The 20,693-nt window shown below is 43.7% G+C and overlaps 1 protein-coding gene across 2 annotated transcripts; it reads left to right on the forward strand.

The window, feature by feature from the left end:
* The first annotated feature begins 392 nt into the window (after window positions 1–392).
* Window positions 393–19,108, forward strand: MCM3 (minichromosome maintenance complex component 3). Of its 2 annotated transcripts, XM_036414879.2 has the most exons (17): window positions 393–613; window positions 1,666–1,778; window positions 2,400–2,608; window positions 3,070–3,200; window positions 5,054–5,292; window positions 5,768–5,876; window positions 6,654–6,807; window positions 7,088–7,219; window positions 7,719–7,927; window positions 10,173–10,347; window positions 10,705–10,831; window positions 11,669–11,819; window positions 14,587–14,727; window positions 15,644–15,747; window positions 16,563–16,651; window positions 17,085–17,154; window positions 18,352–19,108. In XM_036414879.2, exons 1-17 carry the CDS (start codon window positions 536–538, stop codon window positions 18,548–18,550), a joined length of 2,430 nt encoding a protein of 809 aa, XP_036270772.1. In that variant the 5' UTR covers window positions 393–535; the 3' UTR covers window positions 18,551–19,108. The 2 variants fall into 2 exon arrangements, with proteins under 2 accessions (XP_036270772.1, XP_036270773.1); XM_036414880.1 differs by lacking the exon at window positions 1,666–1,778 and having other exon boundaries at window positions 561–613.
* The last annotated feature ends 1,585 nt before the right edge of the window (window positions 19,109–20,693 follow it).

Raw genomic sequence — 20,693 nt, forward strand, 5'->3', positions numbered from 1 at the left:
ATCCAGCACACCTGATTTGAATATATACTTAAAAACCATTTGCTTTTATGTTGCACCTTCTTGCGTTATAAACCCCTATTCCATGATGTTTAGTGTTTGAATCCAACCGCCAGGCTCAGTTTGTTCCCCCTTAGGCGACTGAGGGTATAGCCAATTGGAAACAAACAAACAAACAAAAAACACATCCGGGAACTGAGGGAAAACTACTATTCCCAGAATGCATCGCTTTCAAATCTTCGGCTGCCCAATGACCAGGACCGACACAATTCCTTTAGCCCCCATTGGTCAGTTTTCCCGTCAGTGGAACAAGGCGGGATAAACCTCGGATGATACATTTCCGCCGCCGCGAGGCGTCGCTCTCTATTGGATCGCATTTAGGCTGATAAGAGGAATTAGCCAATCAAAATGTTCATAGCCTCCAAGAGACTCCGCCCCTTCCTCATGGTAACTTTTGGTGGCGGGAAAAGTTCGGAAGTTTCGCGCCACGGCGGGGTCAACCTAGAGCCTACGCGGGGCGCCGGTGGAATTGACTAGCATGGCTGGGACCGTGGTACTGGACGATGTGGAGCTGCGGGAGGCGCAGAGAGACTACCTGGACTTTTTGGATGACGAGGTGAGGCTTGGGTCGCGAGGTTCTTGAGCTTGGAGCCCCGGGAAGGCGGACGGGCCAAGGGAGGCCACGCCGAGCAGCGCCGGGGCCGGGAGGGAGAGGCCCGCCAGGCATGCAAATGCCGCGGCCGAGCCGGCGGGCACAGGAGCCTTCCACTCATCCTTTCTAATGCTCTCGCGGTGGAGTCAGTCCTCAGTTGGTTCTCCACTGGGTGAACCTTAGCGAGCGGTCCTGTACCTTTCTCCTAAGTACAAGTGATGGCTGGGTCTGGGTCGCGCGAAATTTGACAGGCTTCCTTCAGGGACAAACAAAATGGCAAAGTCCACTGGGACCTTTTGGAAGTTACTACCGGGTCTCTTGATTTGGGGAGGTTGGGTCGGGGGAAGCATTGCTACCGTAAGGTAGTGATCCCCACGTTTAGGTCCCCAGACTTAGAGAGTGACTTCCTGTCGGGAGGAAGATTTCCTAATTTGGCAGTATTTTATTTCCTCCAATACTAAGTGAGATGCCAAGGAAAGGTGGTTGTTATACAGGTAAAGGGTTTCGTGTGCAACCCAAGATGGAAAGTTATAAAGTGTTGGTAAAGCGTCTTGAAGGGTGTCTGATGCTGGATCTATAAACAAATAGCTAAGGCTCCCAACTTTTTTAGGTCCGGATATGAGAACTCTTTCTATATTATTATTCACATGATCTGGACATAAAATACTTTAATCCTGTATGTAACTTTAAAATGAAAATCCATTTTAATATGAGTATGAAAAGCCTGTTTAATTTACATTTTGACAAGGTTTGTATTTATTGTGCTTTCAAGGTTGAGAAATGACTGCATACAGAAAGCTGTTGTTAATAGGAATAATAGCATGGACAGTGAGGAAGTGATAACTCCACACTGTCTCCTTTGGGTGAAGATGAAATCAGAGGCTAGTGAGTGAAGATCTGGGAGAGATTGGGGTTCGTCTCTGCTGCACAGAGATGGACATTTATCTTGGTTGTCTCTATTTAAAAATATTTTTGAATTGTGGCTGTTGTTTTATATGGTGGTGGCTATTTTGCAGGAAGACCAGGGAATTTATCAGAGCAAAGTTCGGGAGCTGATCAGTGACAACCAATACCGGCTGATTGTTAACGTGAATGACCTGCGCAGAAAAAATGAGAAGAGGGCTAATCGGTGAGTGGCAAGAGTTCCCAAGGGGAGTGGCAAGAGTTCCCAAGGGGATATCCTGGCTCTGGGTGAGAATGGCTCCCTTCTCTCTTCCCCACCTTGGAACTGGCTTCCTAGGAGAGGACCTGGATGAAATATTTTTTTACCTTGAAGCCCTCTTTCTCTTTGCCTCACCTGCTCCTATGTTGTTGTTTTTTAAATCCTCACTGGAGTCCATGCTTTTTTATTTTAGAAAGGGGGGGGGGGGGGCGGAGGAAGAGAGAAACATTGATCAGTTGCCTTCCCATACACACCCTGACTAGGGATCCAAACTGCAATTTAGGTTTGTGCACTGACCTTGGAATCGAACCCACAACCTCTTGGTGTACACTCCAGCCAACTGAGCCACACCGGCCAGGGCCCTGCTCCTATCTTTTCCTCTTCCAAAAGTAGGTGGTAGGCATTTTCCTCTCAAGAGCACCCCCTTCCGTGTTTGCATATCCTGAGTCTTGTAGGATGGGAGGAGAAAGTAGGAGCCAGATTTTCCTCCTTGGCCTTCATCATTTAAGAATGTCCACTTTTGTTTGAGGATCAGCTTTTTTCAATTCTGCTCTCTGCCTAATTATTCTTTCTTTTTTCCACATGCAGTCTCCTGAACAATGCCTTTGAGGAGCTGGTTGCCTTCCAGCGGGCCTTAAAGGAATTTGTATCTTCCATTGATGCTACCTACGCCAAGCAGTATGAGGAGTTCTACATAGGATTGGAGGGCAGTTTTGGCTCCAAGCATGTCTCTCCCCGGACCCTTACCTCCGTCTTCCTCAGCTGTGTAGTCTGTGTGGAGGGCATTGTCACTAAGTGTGAGTGTGTTAAAGTAAGGGTCTGAGGGCATGGAGGTGGAGTAGACCAAAGGGGCCTGGGAAAGCAGGAGAGGTGGAGTAGACCTGGGTAGCCTGTGGTATCAGAAAGGTCGGGCATTTAAATGTCCAGGTGAAAGCTGGAGGAACTCCGAGTGATTAGGAGGACCTTGAGTGACCACCTGTGCTCACAGTAGGCTGAATTCTGCTGAGAAAGAAGGAGTCTTGGCTCTTGGCAATCTCCTCTTTCTAACCCTGAACTCCTACTATTTCTCATTTGGGATTGGTTAAAGATTTACATGGGTATGGTGATGCTCTGTATAGAAATGACACGTATTACTGAAATAGTTTAAACTAGATGTGTCAGTAGTATTTGGAGTCATCATAGGCTTCCCTGGGTTAGGTCTCACCTTTATCAGTGTCTAGTAGTTGGATGACTTCATATGCATGTTTTCCATTCCTAGGCTCTCTAGTTCGTCCCAAAGTTGTCCGCAGTGTCCACTACTGTCCAGCTACAAAGAAGACCATAGAGCGACATTACTCTGATCTCACCACCCTGGTGGCCTTTCCTTCCAGCTCTGTCTACCCCACCAAGGTGAGGGGAATGAATTGATTGAGCTTCTTTGGAGGTTGTAATCAAATAGGTCTTTTAATGCAAGTAATAAAAGAAAATAGGGTGGAAGTTAGAACTGAGGATAATACAAAGGAAAAATTGATTGTTAGCCAGAGCTTAGTATGGAAAGTTCACTTTTTTTTTTTTTTAATAAGAATAAATATTCACTGTAGAAAATTATGGAAGGGTTGAAAGAAGGATTAGTTTTATAGACTGACATGGAAAATACCTATGCTACAACATTACTATGTGCTCTTTGCGGGCATTTTACTATAGGTTTGAGAGAAGGTTGGCCTAAGCAATGGCTTTATTCTTAGTTGATCTGAATTGAGAATGATGTGAAGCCTTACTTAATGAGACAAAAGAAGATAATTACTATTGATTATTTGATGTCTGAACTCATTCTATCGAAGAAGAGCTGTCCCCACCCTTAATTTTAATTGAGAGCAACTGTATCCAAAGAATTGTTAGGCACTGTGGAGGACACACATATAAATAAGACCTGGTTCTTGTCTATAATATTATTAACTGGTAGAGGAATCTTACTATTCGTCTTACTATAGAAACAACTAAAACAACAATGAGTATCTTAGAATTATTACTGCAACTTACTTTAGAGACATTTAGTCTACCTCAGATGATATGCTGAAGTTTGGAGAGATTAAGTGACTTGCTTATGTCTTAGTTAGTGATAATTCTAAGGATGGGACCTATGTCTTTTTACTTTTAGGCCAGTTGCATTGTCTAAGTTCTCTCTAGAATCTTTTCTAGAATTTCTTCTGCAGGAAGTACTAAAGGAGTACTCTTGTACCAATTACTGTGGCCAACCTTCTTTGCTTGAGCTGTAAAATACATCAGACAAGACCTCTGGAGGTGTGTCTGCTGTAGTGTTTAGAGCATGGGTTTTGGAGTTATGTCTGCCTTGAATCCTGGCTCTAGTACTTATGGTGTGATCTTAGGGAACTTATTTAACTGCTCCCAGCCTCAATTTTAATAATCTGTTATATAATGTAAAAAATACCTGCTTTACTGAGTTGTGATGATTACATGAGATAATTTCACGAAATAATAGAACAGTGTTTTGCACATAGTGAGCATTCAGTGTGTTGTTTGAAAACTCAAATGGCAAGTAAGAAAAAAATTTAAAAATGTCTTTACTAAAGACATATACATATACAGCAGCATGCATCTTGATGAATACCTATAAAATCTGCATCCAGAACAGGAAATCAAATCTTACCAGCAATCAAAAGTCCCTCTTGAGGGCCCACACTGCCCTGGTAGTCTATCCTCATGTACAGCAGTATAAATTATTTTTGCCTAGTTTCATATTTTATCTTAAAAAATACTCTTGTGTTGGCTTCTGTTTGTGAGATTTATCCATGTGTGTAGGTGTATTTCATTGTATAATTCACTTGTGTGAATATACCACATTTATTTAATCACTCTGTTGCTGGCATTGGGATATTGTCTAATTTGGTCATCAGGAATAGTGCTGCTGTGAACTTTGTAGTACAGAGATTTTGTTGGGTATTACATAGGAGTGGAAGTATTGCATCATGGTGAAAGTATGTATTCAGCTTTAGTAGGCGAAGGATCTTAATTTCGATGTCATATAGCTGTGGTCCATTCAGACTAGAGATTGCCTCTTCCATCTAGATGGTTTGTTATTAGATAAGGTTGGAAACGCTAGAGAAGATATTTGGCTTTTTTTTGCTTCTGGATGTTAAAAATCTCATGAAGTCATCAAATTATCTTTGTTTCCCACCACAAATAAGTGTGGTGTTTCTAAGACAGGGCTGAGATAACTGTGCTTTTCTGTGTGCCTCTTCCAGGATGAGGAGAACAATCCCCTTGAGACAGAATATGGCCTGTCTGTCTACAAGGACCACCAAACCATCACCATCCAGGAAATGCCGGAGAAGGCCCCAGCTGGCCAGCTTCCTCGCTCTGTGGATGTCATTCTGGATAATGACTTGGTGGATAAAGTGAAGCCTGGTGACAGGATCCAGGTGGTGGGGACCTACCGCTGCCTGCCCGGAAAGAAGGGAGGCTACACCTCTGGGACCTTCAGGTAAAGGGTCAGTCACGACGTGCTTGGAATGCTGCTGGCAGCTTCCATATTTGGTAATATTCTTTCTCCAGAGCGTGATAACAGGCAGGTGGAGCACACTACCTGCCTGGGAGATGGGATATCTGTTTTCTATAATATAAAACTGGCAATTCTATCTCGTGCTAAAAGTGGGAGTTACTGGTAATATGATTATAGCCTCATGGTTTACCTGGGAGTATCTCACATATCCCCACCTCACCTCCTTCCTGTATACACTTCTACTTCAAACTTTGGGTTAGCAGGAGAGGCATTCCTGAGTTGAGGCATTGCCAGATGTTTAGGTCATAGATGAAGAGAGAATCAATGATTTAATTCAGAACAGCTTGCTTTCTTCTTTTTCTTTTCAATTTGCTATTCTAGATTATTAACCGAAAAAGGCTCTGATGTTAGGAATTGAAAATAGCAGGCTTTCTCTTAATTCTCTTCTTTGTCCTAGGACGGTTCTGATTGCCTGCAATGTGAAGCAAATGAGCAAGGACATTCAGCCTTCATTCTCTGCTGAGGATATAGCCAAGATCAAGAAGTTCAGCAAAACTCGCTCCAAGGTCTGGGTGTCCTTCGGGCTTGGAGGGTGGGGATGGAATTGTACGGTTGTGTTTGGGCATGGCCATCTTTGTTCTGCACCAGGAGGAAGGTCGAGGTTTTTCCTCTAAAGTATTTGGTGCTAGTTTCTAATATTGACACAATCAATGACCTACAGTTTTTGTGGTTTGTTCTTTAATTTTTCTGTTGTGTTACCTGCTGGGCTGCTAAGTGAACCTAATTTAAATAAAGAATAGGATTTAGAATATCAGTGTACCAATGAGTCTTTACTGAAGACATTAGTAGTACATTGCTATTTAAATTTTAAATAATGGTTTTATTTGTTTTAGTTCTCAAAAAACATTTTTCTTTTTAAAGAAAACGTTAACATTTAAAATTGAACAAAATATAACGCATGTCTGACATAGGTTACTCCTGAAGCACAATACATACTTTTATTGAACCTAAAATGTTTTGAAACTGGGAACAGTTTCTGGCTTAAAATTTATGTTCATTTATGATTAGTATGAATGGAGAGTATAAAGATAAGCAGATTTCAGTTTTGATGAGAGATCACTTTTTTTCTTAAAGATTAAACCTCTAAGCAAGATTTGGAATCTAGGCTTCTTCTGTAACTACTTTGAAAATGATCTGATCAATGAGATTTGTCTTAGGATGATTTTACTATTAGAAACAGTATTCATATTTGTGTATATCTTCAAGCATTTTGAATAGGCTACACTGTAAAGGGGAGCTCAGCATAATCCCATGGAATCTCATTAGACTTTCACACCCTGTAGGATATCTTTGACCAGCTGGCCAAGTCATTGGCCCCCAGCATCCATGGGCATGACTATGTCAAGAAGGCAATCCTCTGCCTGCTCTTGGGAGGGGTGGAGCGTGACCTGGAAAATGGCAGCCACATCCGTGGGGACATCAATATTCTTCTTATAGGTATGGTGCTGGGGATTTGCTCTAGACTCCTGATCTTCCCTGGTGGAGTGTGATTGAGAATCCTTTAATCTATACCTGGTTATATTTCAGTCCCATAAAAGGCTTCCTGGTTTATGTATCTAAAATATATGTTTTTGCAAATGATAAAGGGAAAGTGAAGGAAATAGTGTTAATAACCTATTACTGTATATTTGTTATGTCAAGAGCTGTTCTAAAAACTCAGAACTTGGGGATGTGGAGACTTTCTTGGAGAGTCACCACTGCCCCTGTCCAATTACAGGAGACCCATCGGTTGCCAAGTCTCAGCTGCTGCGGTACGTGCTTTGCACTGCACCCCGGGCTATCCCTACCACTGGCCGGGGCTCCTCTGGAGTGGGTCTGACGGCTGCTGTCACCACAGACCAGGAAACAGGTAAGAGAGGGTGTAAGGGTCCTTGGCATATCTAGCACTGAGACCAAGCATGTAGAGAACTAAGTGTCTGACAATAGTGGGTGAATTATTTAAGTTTGAATGACCTTCTGTTGACAAGAATGTCTTCCGGAAGGCTATTTTAAGAGTTTTTGAGGAGAAAGCAAATTGGAAGGGAAATGAAAATGAAGATTATTCTGTTTCCTAAATTAGAGGAAGGGGTTTGAAGATTAGTGAAAAGAGAACAGATCTAGTTGGGAAATTACTTGAGGATGAGGATGAAGAGAGAAGAATCTATAAAGGAATTTGGTTGGAGTCTTGCTGCTTAGGAATCAAAGTGGGACAAGAAATTATCCACCAGGATAACTTAAGTCTCTAGGTGCTCATGCCACTATATTCTCATGTGTGACAGTGAGAGGGTCCCAGGAGGGGGTTTGAAATCTCTCCCTCTGTCCCCTACAACCTGGATTATAACATGTATATTTGTCTCCCTACTTCCCAGGGGAACGCCGTCTGGAAGCAGGAGCTATGGTCCTGGCTGACCGTGGTGTGGTTTGCATTGATGAATTTGACAAGATGTCTGATATGGACCGCACGGCCATCCACGAAGTGATGGAGCAGGGTCGAGTCACTATCGCTAAGGCTGGCATCCATGCTCGACTGAATGCCCGCTGCAGTGTTTTGGCAGCAGCCAACCCCGTCTATGGCAGGGTCAGTAAAATCAGGCACTTAACCATTGTCCTCACCCTCATTCAGTTTTGCTGAATAACTGGACTGAGAAGTTTAGTTTAGGTAACCCAGGGAAACAACAGGCCAAAGACCAAAGTAAGCTTATCTTTAGGCCCTCTTGTTGCTGTCCTTGGTGTAGGGCTATGGTTCCCCACCCACTCACACACACCAGAATCCCCTGGAAAGTAACTTTCCAGAAATACAAAGACAAAAACAAAAATGACCTGCAGTCTCACCTCCCAGGTAACCTGTATTGACATTAAAATGAAAGTACTATGGCCCTAGCCAGCTTGGCTCAGTGCATAGAGTGTCAGCCTGCAGACTAAAGGGTCCCAGGTTCGATTCTGGCCAGGGGCACATGCCTGGGTTGTGGGCTCGATCCCCAGTGGGGGATATGCAGGAGGCAGCCGATCAATGATTCTCATCATTGATGTTTCTCTCATTCTCCCTTCCTCTGTAAAATCAATAAAGAAATATATTAAAAAAAATAGTGTATAAAAATATGAAAGTACTATGTACATCTGGTAGGAGGATTTATATACAGAACAGAGAGGTATAATATGGAAATTCTATTTCTTTCCCAAGAGATAGCCGCTAACAGCTTCCAAGTGTTTTCAGTAAACAAAAATTAAACTTGTACCAACAGTGCACTATCTCCATGTTAAAAATTATCGTTGGGTTTTAGATGTAATCTTATATTTATTGTGTTTGGGGTTTACTGAGTTTACCTTTTTTTTTTTTTTTTTTTTTTAATAGTCTAGCATTTTGTATGGGTGTACAGTAAATTTTTTTAACTGGTCTCCATTTGATGGGCATTTGCTGCTATCTCTTTGTGAATGAAGCTGCAACAAAATCCCTTCATGTGCGTTTTGTTATATATTTGGGAGTATGTTTGTACGATAAATAACTAGCAATAGAAGTACTAGATTGAGTTAAGTGCATTTTATTTTGGTAGAGATTGCCAAATTGCCTTCCTTAAAGATTGTGTCATAATAATACTATTAATTAATACTCATAAATGCTTTATATTTATCTATTCCTTTCATCCTCATAATAACCCCTGTGAGGTGTAGGTAGTATCCTCATTTTACAGATGAGAGAATGGAGGCATAAAAGTTTAAGTAACTTGCTCAAGAGTCACAAACTAGAAAATGGCAAAACCGGGATTTGAACCAGAGCCTATGCTGTGCTCTGGCAGTGTATCTCACAGTGTGTGGGAATACCAGTTTTGGTGGTGTTTTTTGAACATACCGGTGCCTGATTCCTAGCCTAGAGTTTCTAAATCCAAATCTCTGAGTTAGAGCTTTTGGTAAACATGGTTGGTTTAATTCAGAGTGTGCATTGAAATCATAGGTTTTTAGATGAATGCTAATGTGTATTTACATTATTCTGAAGAATTGAATTATAGGGGGAAATGGCAAGTCCTGAAATGTGAACATGGTAATCAGAAGGATTATTAATCTTATCCCCAAGATTGTTAGGCCCTCTGAAGCGTATGTGGGAGGGTTGGCATCAGCCTAGTGGGTTCTGAAATGAAAGATAAGAAAGAATACTGGGATTCTTGACTCCCAGGGAAAAACTATGATTCTTTTTTTTTTTTAAAGTTGATTTTAGAGAAGAAGGGAGAGGGAGAGCTAGAAACATCAATGAGAGAGAATTACTGATTGGCTGCCTCCTACACACTCCACACTGGGGATGGAGCCCACAATCTAGGCATGTGCCCTGACTGGGAATCGAACCGTGACCTAATTCATAGGTTGACATTCAACTACTGAGTCATGCTGGCCGGGCTACTGTGATTCTTAAAACATAATTTAGATTTTGATAATTTTCATTTTACTCATTTCTTTCTGAGTAAGGGACTCCAAAGTTTCCAAGTGCCTCTGATTTAGCCAGCTTGTGTTCAGGGTTGTCCTGCCTTGGGAATGAGAGGAACAGAATAAAGCTTGGGGAGGAGGAGGCTGGTTTTGAGACCCACATGCAGCCTGATGGAGGCACCTCAGCTAGGAGGTGGGGCCTGGAGTCACTCAGGTCATTAGCTTCAGTTAGGGAAGGGGTGTGGGTAGAGATGAATTAGTATTTTAATGGTGTTAAAATTTTCCACTTTACTGCTTCTGGCTTTTTTCTCTAAGGCCTAGGCTTTCATTCTCACTCCCAGAATCAAACCAGCCTCCTTGTCCTTTCTATTGATTGTTGCCTTCACTTTCCTTTTCTCCTGTGTTCCCAGTATGATCAGTACAAGACGCCTATGGAGAACATTGGGCTGCAGGACTCACTGCTATCCCGATTTGACTTACTCTTCATCATGCTGGACCAGATGGACCCTGAGCAGGATCGGGAGATCTCTGACCATGTCCTTAGGATGCACCGTTACAGGACACCAGGGGAGCAGGATGGAGATGGTGAGACCACGAGAAGAATAAGGAGGGAAGGGAACTTAAACTGATCTCATTATCTGAGGCACAATCCAGGTGATGGGTGTGTCTGGGTTGATGTCGAAGATGCTGTTCCTGGCCTGGCCACTTCCCCTTCTTGCTCACTGGAGGTTATCCTGAAGTGTGTCCTTTGTTCATTTCTGGGCTTGGGAACACCTTTGAGCATCTTCTGTGGGCCAGGTGGTTCCACCTTCCTTATTTTTGGCTTCTGCATGTCTGTTTCCTTGGGGGTCCTTGCTTTGTGAGTGTTTTTCTTCCTCCCTGTGCAGTTTCCCTTGGTTAAGCTCTTTCTAACTCTCCTTTCTCTCAACTTGGGTTTTCTAGCTATGCCTTTGGGTAGTGCCGTGGAAATGTTGGCCACAGACGATCCCAACTTTAGCCAAGAAGACCAGCAGGACACTCAGATTTATGAGAAGCATGATAACCTTCTGCACGGGCATAAGAAGAAAAAGTGAGCATTTCTCATACCTGTCCCTGAGGGAGCCTGAGATTGGTGTCATATTAGAACATGTGTATACCTAATATTGTATCATATTAGGTTATGGGTATATATTTATGCTATCCAGGCCAGGATTATGCTGGAATCATGACCATGTGGACCTGTTTTCTTCTGGATCCACAGAGACTCCCCTTTTCCAGGCCAGTTGCCTTGTAAATGTTTGTGGGTAATTAAGCTTAGTTTCTGATCTTTTCCTAAAATAGAAGATTGATGACATGCCTAACTGATAGTGTGATGTCATCCTCATGTGAAGGATTGCTTTGTCATGTAGCTATTTATGTTGAGTTCATGGTGAAGGGTCAGGAGATGGCACGCACTGGGGCTTTGCAAGTCGATTTGGATAAAGGAAACTTGCGACCAGATGCTCAAAGCATGAAATGTGAGCTCTTATACCTCTATTTTTGGCCACGGTGCAGAAGGAAACATATCATCTTCAAACCTGTTGGCTTAAGAACCTAATTTTGAGCCAGAAAACGGAATTTGAGTGTACTTAAGCTTCTCCATGCCATACTTTTCCCATGTATGAAATAGGGCAAATAATACCTAAACTTATTAACTCACAATACCTAATTATTAATAAGATTTATTAATATTAATTATTATTAATGGTAATATTTTTATTTAATATGTGAAAGGGCCTTTGCATGCTCCATATGAGATTTATGATAAATGGGTTCTAGGCTGTCTCTGCTTTGCCACTTGATCTTGACTTCTCCGGGAGAGGCAGAGCCACCATCTCAGGCAGGTGCTGAGTGTGGCAGGGCAGGAGTTCACTGTGTGTGGGTCTAGGGAGAAGATGGTGAATGCGGCTTTCATGAAGAAGTACATCCACGTGGCCAAAATCATCAAGCCCATCCTAACACAGGAGTCGGCCACCTACATCGCAGAAGAGTACTCCCGCCTGCGCAGCCAGGACAGCATGAGCTCCGACACCGCCAGGGTGAGTCCCAAGCGCAAGAGGGCTCTGGGAGTCCCTTAAGCATGTGGCTGGGAAGAGTCCTTACTATCTGAGGCCAGTTTAACATAGTGATTCTTTAGCTTTTTCTTCTGGTCTTGACACAGTGTTAATCATATCCTTTTACAAAGGAAAATGAAATGAGAGCCCCTGAGATAATATGTACCCGATCAGTTCAGATGATGCTGGCCTCCAGAAGCTGTGGTCTAATTAGCAAACATGAACCATTTCTGGGAACTGAGTCTATTCTTACAGGCAGTGTTAAAAATAACACGAAACAGGTTTGGCTCATCGGATAGAGCATCAGCCTGCGGACTGAAGGGTCCCGGGTTCCATTCCGGTCAAGGGCATGTTCCTTGGTTGTGGGCACATCCCCAGTAGGGGTGTGCAAAAGGCAGCTGATTGATGATTCTCTCTCATCGATGTTTCTAAGTCTCTATCCCTCACTCTTCCTCTCTATGAAAAATCAATAAAATATATTTAAAAAAAAAAAATAAGGGCTCAGATTTGGGCTGGGGAGGCAGAAAGGCAGATAGAAAGATCATGTATACATATTTATAAATATACTAGAGGCCCAGTGCATGAATTTGTGCATGGGTGGGGGCTGTGCTGGCCCCTAGGCAGAGTGGATCGGGAGGAGGCAACCGTGCAGGTTGGCTGGCTGGCCTGCCCCTATCGGGGCCCAATTAGGGCCATGCTGGCTGGGGGGAGGTGCCGCAGGCAATTGGCTGGCAGGCCCTGTCCCTGATTGGGGTGGGGGGGTCAATTGGAGGCTGGGCCAGCCATGGGGAGAGGCTGTGGGTATGGACCAACCCCACTCCCTATTGGGGTAGGGGAGGTTATCAGGGGTAGGGCCATGGGGTGGGGGGGAGCTGTAGGCCAATTGGGATGGTGGGGGCCCATTAGGGGTGAGGTCGGCCTGGGGTAGGGGCTGTGGCCCAATCGGGATGGGAGAGTCTGCTCAGGGGCAGGGCTGGCTGCGGGGAGGGGCCAAGGGAGGTTGGCTGGCCAGCTCCACCCTATTCACTGGATGCAGTGGGTGTCAGAGCAACCAGCTACTCTGGTCATTATGGTATTCTGGTCGCTGGCTTTTTATATATATAGATACCACAGTGTGGTACTTGTGAGACTGTTGGAGACAGATGAAGAAGCATTAACTTTTCCCTTAGACATTCCAGAAGGTTATGAATATCAGGAAAGGATTCCCAGTGTGTGATATTTGAGCTATGCTTTGACAGATGACTTGTAGTTGGACAACTGTGATGGTTTTCCAAAGCTATTTCTAGAAACCTTACATACCAACCCATGAGTTTATCTGAATCTTTTGGGGCACTTTAGTTCATACAGGATTTCACACAGAAACTCTAGTCCAAAACCCTCCTTCTGCAATCTTGGATTCCATGTGATCCAGATCATCTATTTCAGCCTCACCCAAGACAGGAATTCCACTGTCTAGAATTCCTTCTGGAACTTCATTGACATCCCCACCCCCCCCTCCGGATAATATGCCTAGTATATCACTGCATTGAAGTGTTAGGATAGTCTTCTACTTATTGAGCTTAAACCTGCTTCCCTGTGATGCCATGGGTCTCAGTGTTGTTGTTTTTGAGATTTTACATGACCCGTCTTCTTCAATTAAATAAACATTTTCTTTTAAAATTCCTCACATATGAACACACTCAAGTGTGTCAAAGGCCTCTCACTGCACATAATATACCAACCAGAGCTATAATGGTGCACATAAACTCTAAACTTTGGTAGCTTTCTAAATCATTAAAATCATTGACTAAATCATTTTGGTCAACTTACATAAATATGAATACATTTGTTTTTGAATGTCAGATTGGATTTAAATAATAATTTTGAAGACTTGAAAGTAGAAGTGACCACATACTTCACTGGTGCATCATACAGCGGGAGGTGTGGTAGTACAACCCTTCGTTCTGGCCTGAGGTTTCCAGCTAATTTTTGGATCTTTTACCTCTCTGCTCACAGTTTCATTATTCATAAAATAATGAAAAGGTTGGATAAAGTTAGGGATAGTTAATGAGGAAGGCACATCAGAATCACTTGGAACTTAAAAGTACAGGTGTCTAGTCCTGTGTTCTAAGGAACATAGGCATTCTGATTCCTTAAGCAGGGGCTCAGTTCAGACAATAACAGTTTAAAAAGGTGAAGGCACCCCGGTTTCACATGCACCCTCTCCTGTGAGAACTGCTTGATAAGAACTTGTCAGAGTTTTGCTTCTCTGGACTTAGTGACTTCACACAACTTTTAAAAATGTGTCCTCTTTCACGCCCCTCATTAGCGTGGCCTTGGACAAGTTACTTGAGTCCCATTTTTCTTATCTATAAAATTTTTCCTAGTAATGAAGAGCATTAATGACACAAGGAATGTAAAAGCACAGTTCTTGGTGTGTTGTAGGCCTGCAGTAAGGGACTCTCCCTTCACTTTGGTACTCCTTCTAAGCCTTTTTTTTTAAACCTTTCCAGCTGCAAGATGCCTAATTTTCTTCTTTCCTGTTCACCTACTCCTCCCTCCCTCAGCACTCTCCCACACATATTTCCTTGATAATTTTCATGTTTCTGAATTTCACATGGTAGTTGTAGAAAATACAGAGCTCTGAGTCCTTTGCTTGGACTTCCTAGAGCTTTTTTGGTAGTGTCATTTCCTTACCGGTGTGGTGGGAATGATGGGTATGCTTAAAGAATATGTGTAATTCTGGATAAGGAATTCTCATTTTCTCCCCCAGACCTCCCCAGTTACAGCCCGGACCCTGGAAACCCTGATTCGGTTGGCCACGGCCCATGCCAAGGCCCGCATGAGCAAGACTGTGGACCTGCAGGATGCAGAGGAAGCTGTGGAGTTGGTCCAATATGCTTACTTCAAAAAGGTAAGGACTCGGGTGCTTGCTGAGAGATCCTTCTGAAGAAACCATTGGTGCTTGGGCTTCACAGACTTCCTTGGCCATCAGCAGTGTTTGGGTCATCAGCAGAAAGTAGCATCTGTCTGCCAGTGCTCAGTTGGCCTCTGTCCTTTCTCTGGGATCTGCAGCACCAGTGGTGCCCAATCTAGCTGCATGTGAGAAGCAGCTAGACAGTTTTAAAATAGCCATGCTAGAGCCAGAGGGCTTGTGGTCTCATTGATGTGCTATACCTTCTCTACTTCCTTTGCCCCTTAAAAAGGTAGGTGATTCCAAAGGATTGACCTTGGTAATCTTCCTCTTCTATACTTTTCCCCCTGGCACCTCTACAGGTTTCCCATTGGCACCTCAAAAACTGTCAGAAGATGAACTCTCAGTCTTGCTTCTCGTATTTCTGCTTGTGACATTTCATCTCTGTCATTTTAGACACCAAGACTTGAAGCCTCGACTCTCTTTTTCTCATTGCCTCCACCCCTCAATCGAACTGTAGCTCTTTGGGGTTTAGTCGTGGGTCTGATAAACTTTTCTTGGCTATTCCTCTTTTGAGGGTGGGCATAGTCTTAAATTTAAATTGAACACCTGATTTATAAAGAAATGAATTGCTTTCCACTTAACCATTATGGGTTGGACTTTTTTCTCATTCATTTCTTTATTTAGTAAACACTTGTTAATACCTATTATGTAAAAAGAATTGAACACACCGCTCAGCATTTCTAAGGATGAGTAGCAGCCTGTCCCCTGGTCCTGGAACATGGGAACAAGAGAGGCTAGATGAATCCTTAGACCCATGGGCATCATTTCTGCTGGTGGAGCAGAAAGGACTCTTATTCAGAGTTCTTTATTCAGTTCCCTGGCTTCAGCCCGTCCATACTTGGCTTGGTCCTAGGTTCTGGAGAAGGAGAAGAAACGTAAGAAGCAAAATGAAGATGAATCAGAGGCAGAAGATGAAGAGGAGAGAAGCCAGGAGGACCAAGAACAGAAGAGGAAGAAGTAAGGTTGGGCCAAGAGAAATGGAAAAAAAGACTTCACTTAGGGCTGGGGGAAGGGGAAGGGTGAATCAAGTCAGTAGACAGCAGGTTCTTCAGAGGAAGGGTGCCTGGACCGGCACGCCTTGAGGGTGAAGGTAACCGGGGCAAAGGAGAGAATGAGCGTGCCCTCGCTGTCTATAGTGTGATGTTTTGTCTTCTTGCCTGCTAAAGAAATGCTGAATAGTAGGAGCAGTAACTCATTCGAAGGTTTTTGAATATATGTTTCAGAATTTTCCCCTCAAGATTATTTATTTCTCTTGGGCCTATGGTTGAATTTTTGAGAGTGGATGATAAGGAAAAAACATTAGGAAGCAGAAAAAGTAACAGTTTGTACAGGCCTGGGCTTTTTAAGTCCTCACTTGATCTTATGTGTATTTTTTTCCACCCATTGATGAGAGAGAGAGAGAGAGAGAGAGAGAGAGAGAGAGAGAGAGAGAGAGAGAGAGAGAGAGAGAGAGGGAGAGAGAGAAGTTGAGGGAGAGAAGTTGAGGGAGAGAGAGAGAGAGGAAGAGAGAGAGAAACGTTGGTGTGAGAAATCAACCAGTTGTCTCTTGTACTCGTCCTGGCTAGGATTGAACCTGCAACCTGGGCATTTGTCCTGATTGGGAATTGATCCTGTGGTCATTGGGTACGTGGGGGTGACATTAACCATTGAGAACACCGGCCAGGGCCCTGGTGTTTGACTTTGATTGGAGAAGGTTCTGGTTCCTTTTCTTCATGGTCAGAGATACATGCAGGGCTCCCTAAAGCTTTTCTTAACTGCTATGGGTCTTTTAGGAGGAAGACCCGTCACCACTCAGATGCTGGGGAAGGGGACGCATACGACCCCTATGACTTCAGTGACACAGAGAAGGAAATGCCTCAAGGTAAGAGATTGTCCCTATTGATAGTATTTTTAGTTCCTCTGTGCACTGCATTTTGTGGGGACTCCCATTTGGTTCCGCTTGGGACCCTGTGTTCAAGAGGTTTGTCCCAAAAGAGCCTCAGAAACTCAGTGAAACTGGAAAATAAGCTCTGGTCAGTTGTTTGCTTTCCTCTTTGATGAACTGTGCTCTTTGCCAACCTGGTGTAAATATCCCAGATCATGTGGATTGAGGGCCTCCTGCCTGACACAAGCTTATATTGTTCGTTCATTGGAGAGTTCCCTTTATCCTAATTGTCCTGCCTGGCCCCAGAATAACCCTAGGAAATGGTGTTCAGCAGGCTCAGTGAGGGTAGGGAGCAGAGATCACTTCTCTGCTGTGTCTGCAAATGTTTTCCCTTGTCCTCTCACCCTCTGCCATCATTTATCCTCTATAGTGCAAACTCCAAAGTCAGTGGACTCACAGGAGACCAAGGAATCCCAGGAGGTGGAGTTGAGTGAAACCAGGTGAGTAGGAAAGTGATACCAGTGTCCCGCTGAGGCAAGGACTTATGGAGAAGAGGGTATGAAACAAGCTGCTTGTCAACGGAGCTTAAAACCAGAGGCCCAGGTTACTGGGCACGTAAAAGACTCCATGGTTAAGTTTTTCTTTTTTCTTTTTTTCCTTAAACACACACACAACACAATATGTTTACTGAAGAAGTTTGAAAACTTTAAAAAGTATTTAGGAAAAAAACATTAAAATTAATTGTAATTCTGCTCATGAGAGAAAACAATTGTACTGTATCTGAAAGCACTTTTGAATCAGCTCAGACAGATCTCTTTTTAATGACTTCAGGGTTTCCATAGTATAGATGTGTAAAATGTTGACATTTAGGTTCCATAAATCTGCTGTTTACAGTAAAACATCTTCATTTATCTGTGCACTTGTACAAGTGTAACTAGCTGTAATGTTAATTTCTAGAAATGGACTTCCTGGGTCAAAGGTCATGTATTAGTATTTAAAAATTTGAGTGCATGTTGCCAAATTACCTCCCAAAGATGCCATCCCAGTTTACATTTCTACCAGCAGTGTATGGGAACGCCAATTTCCCACACCCTCAAAGGTCTCTTATTTGTGCATTGGGGATGGGGGCGTCCCTCAGCCCTGCCTGCACCCTCTTGCAATCCGGGACTCCTTGCTCCTTATTGCCCAGCTCACTGCTCCTTAGTGCTTCCCTGGAGGTGGGAGAAGCTTCTGCCACCACCTCTGTGCTCATCAGCCATGAGCCCGGATTCTAGCTGAGCGGCACTCCCCCTGTGGGAGCACACTGACTATCAGGGGGCAGCTCCTGCATTGAGCTTCTGTCCTCTGGTGGTCAGTGCACATTATAGCAACTGGTCTTTCTGCTGTCCAGTTGATTTGCATATTAGGCTTTATTATATAGGAATGCTATTGTTTCTCAGTGTGTTTAAATTGAAGGTTTCAAGAAGCTCTATAATATAACAATTTAGTTTGAAAGGGAGAAACTTGTGTGTGGAGCAGTCATCAAAGGTGTGTGTGTGTGTATGTGTGTGCACGTGTGTGCACGTGCATGTTTGTGTGTTGTGTGTGAGGAGGACAGCTATATTGTACTAATCCTTAGGCTTTCCCAGCATAGATCTTGCATGAAAGCATTTGGGTTTGTTTACTCCTCCTTCACCCATTTTTCCTATTTGGGGCAGGTTGAAAGCATTCAAGATGGCCCTCTTGGATGTGTTCCGGGAAGCTCATGCCCAGTCGGTGGGCATGAATCGCCTCACAGAATCCATCAACCAGGACAAAGAGGAGCCCTTCTCTCCAGAGGAGATCCAGGCAGCGCTGACCAAGATGCAGGATGACAACCAGGTCATGGTGTCTGAAGGCATCATTTTCCTCATCTGAGGAGGCCTGTGTCTGAACTTTGGGGCTTCTGCCAAGAAAATTCTCATCCCATCCCACCCTTACCCCTATCTTGGTCTTTGCCTTTATTTTCTAAATTACAGTGTTTAATTAAACCGAAGTTGAGGGTCACATGCTGAAGCTGAATCAGGACTTGGTGGAAGCTTTGGAATGAAAGCTGCTGTGTGGTAAAGCAAGAGTCAAGTGGGAAAGGACCAGACGAGTGGCTCTCCTTGTCAAAGACAGGATCACATTCCCCACTTCCATCCCAAAGCAAAGCCACTTATTGTTTGCTATGAATAACATAAGACTTCTGAGTACTTTGGGCACAGCGGGTTTTTGTTTATCCTCTCTGTTGGTTGGCTTTTATTTCTTGCGAGCACTTTGGTCTAGGGTGGGCTTTGTTTTATACTGGGGGAGATGCTCTGAAGCAAGGCGTGAAGGCCAAGAAAGCTTTGTTTGAAGAAGCACCAGTTTAAGCTAATATGAACCTCTGGCCTAAATACCCAAGACTTTGAATAAACTTACCTATTTTGTACTGTGTACATGGCCTTAACACTGTGTGCTGTTGCACATTTATTTTTGTTTTTGTTAAATGCTCTGCCCCACGAGATTTGCTGCTCCCACATGTGCACCAAGCCACCACAAGGTGGCAGCAGGCTGTTGTGCACTCACTGGGGATTAAGTCATTAGGTAATTTTCTTCAGGGACACCAGCATTTTATCAGTTAAAATTGTGCAAACTAAACCCTGCTGATTTGAAAAAGATAAATGGCCACAGGAGGCCAGTAAGTGAAAGTCCAGGAGCAGAACTGACCCTCTACCAGACATTTCCGAGCTTGAATCAAATCCCCTTCATGAGATGACACCTGATATATTAGATACCGCTAAATCATGTCAGTTTTGCCCATAGAGATTTTCTTACAGGATTCTTGTGAAACCTTATACCTGAGTGTACAGTCCTTGGGATTTGATAGTGTCTTTGCACAGAAGTTTGTAGAGGGGCTAGGGCAGTACTTCTCTTCTAGTATAGGGTCTGAATGGCTTCTGAAGAATATTTAAGGGTACTTCAATAAATAAAATGCGTTACTGTGGGGCCCAGGTCCCATGGGTTGGAAGCTGCTCGCAAGAACAGAGGCTTTGCTGGTTCTCAGCTGGGAGATTGGTGTGGGGCTTCTTTCTTCCTTTGTGCTGGGAGGAGCCCCTCACCCTGAAGCCACGAAGCAAAAGATTCTCTGCAGGAAAGACAAAACTGTTGGGGAGTTCAATGTCATCTTTGTGACTTATTTTCAAAGACATGAATGCCCAGTCCTGATGGGAGTGGTTTAGAGTTCCAAAGGGGAAAAGGCAGTGGTACGGGTGTGTGTGTTGGGGGGAGGTGTGGGATTTGACCTTGAGCTCTGGCAATGAGTGATATGCTGGGTGCAAAAGTAAGTTTTTTGCCCTAGCTGGTTTGGCTCAGTGAATAGAGTGAGCCTGGGTTTGATTCTGGTCAAGGGTACACATACCTTGGTTGCAGGCTCCTCCCCAGCCTGGGCTCTGGTTGGGGCTCATGCAAGAGGCAACCAATCTGTGTTTCTCTTACATCCATATTTCTCTGTCTTTCCCTCTCCTAGTCTCTAAAAATCAATGGGAGAATATCCTCAGGTGAGGATTTAGAAAACAAGTAGGCTTTCATTCTCTTGAGTCCTACAGGCTGAGAAGATGTGTGCCTAACGTGTTGGCATTCTAAAAACGGGAAGTATAATTATACAGGGGTGGCAAAAGTAGGTTTGCAGTTGACATATGAAATGAGGGCACACAAAATAGCTATAGGAATTGAGGGGCCATGAGAGAATCAGAAGAGTGGAAGCTATTGATGGGATGCTGCTATACACAAAAACTAGGGGCTTTCGTGTCTTGTCAGATCTGTTCCAGAAAGGCCAAACATTTTGTCAATAGGACTCTTGCTCTCCTTCCCTCCTGAGGAAATGAGGCACAGTGTGGAAGAGGAACTAGGTGCACCCTGCATTTTGGTAATAACTGTCATACCTTGCAGAGCTTAGTTCTTGGCAAGCTACCAAAACAATAAAAGGTAGCAGACTGTTTTTGGCAGCCACCATAGATATTAGTTATATTAAAATAACTTGCTCTTAGGGACTCTCAGT

This window comes from Pipistrellus kuhlii, unplaced genomic scaffold (assembly GCF_014108245.1).
Source record: "Pipistrellus kuhlii isolate mPipKuh1 unplaced genomic scaffold, mPipKuh1.p scaffold_m20_p_5, whole genome shotgun sequence".
NCBI classification, from domain to species: domain Eukaryota; kingdom Metazoa; phylum Chordata; class Mammalia; order Chiroptera; family Vespertilionidae; genus Pipistrellus; species Pipistrellus kuhlii.

What these genes read in the sequence shown, in the direction of transcription:
- MCM3 (XM_036414879.2), top strand. Translation starts at nt 536, where the DNA reads ATGGCTGGGACCGTGGTACTGGACGATGTGGAGCTGCGGGAGGCGCAG. An exon ending in GCTCTGTCTACCCCACCAAG is followed by an intron (nt 3,201 to 5,053) that starts GTGAGGGGAATG and finishes TGCCTCTTCCAG; the next exon opens with GATGAGGAGAACAATCCCCT. An exon ending in TCAGCAAAACTCGCTCCAAG is followed by an intron (nt 5,877 to 6,653) that starts GTCTGGGTGTCC and finishes CACACCCTGTAG; the next exon opens with GATATCTTTGACCAGCTGGC.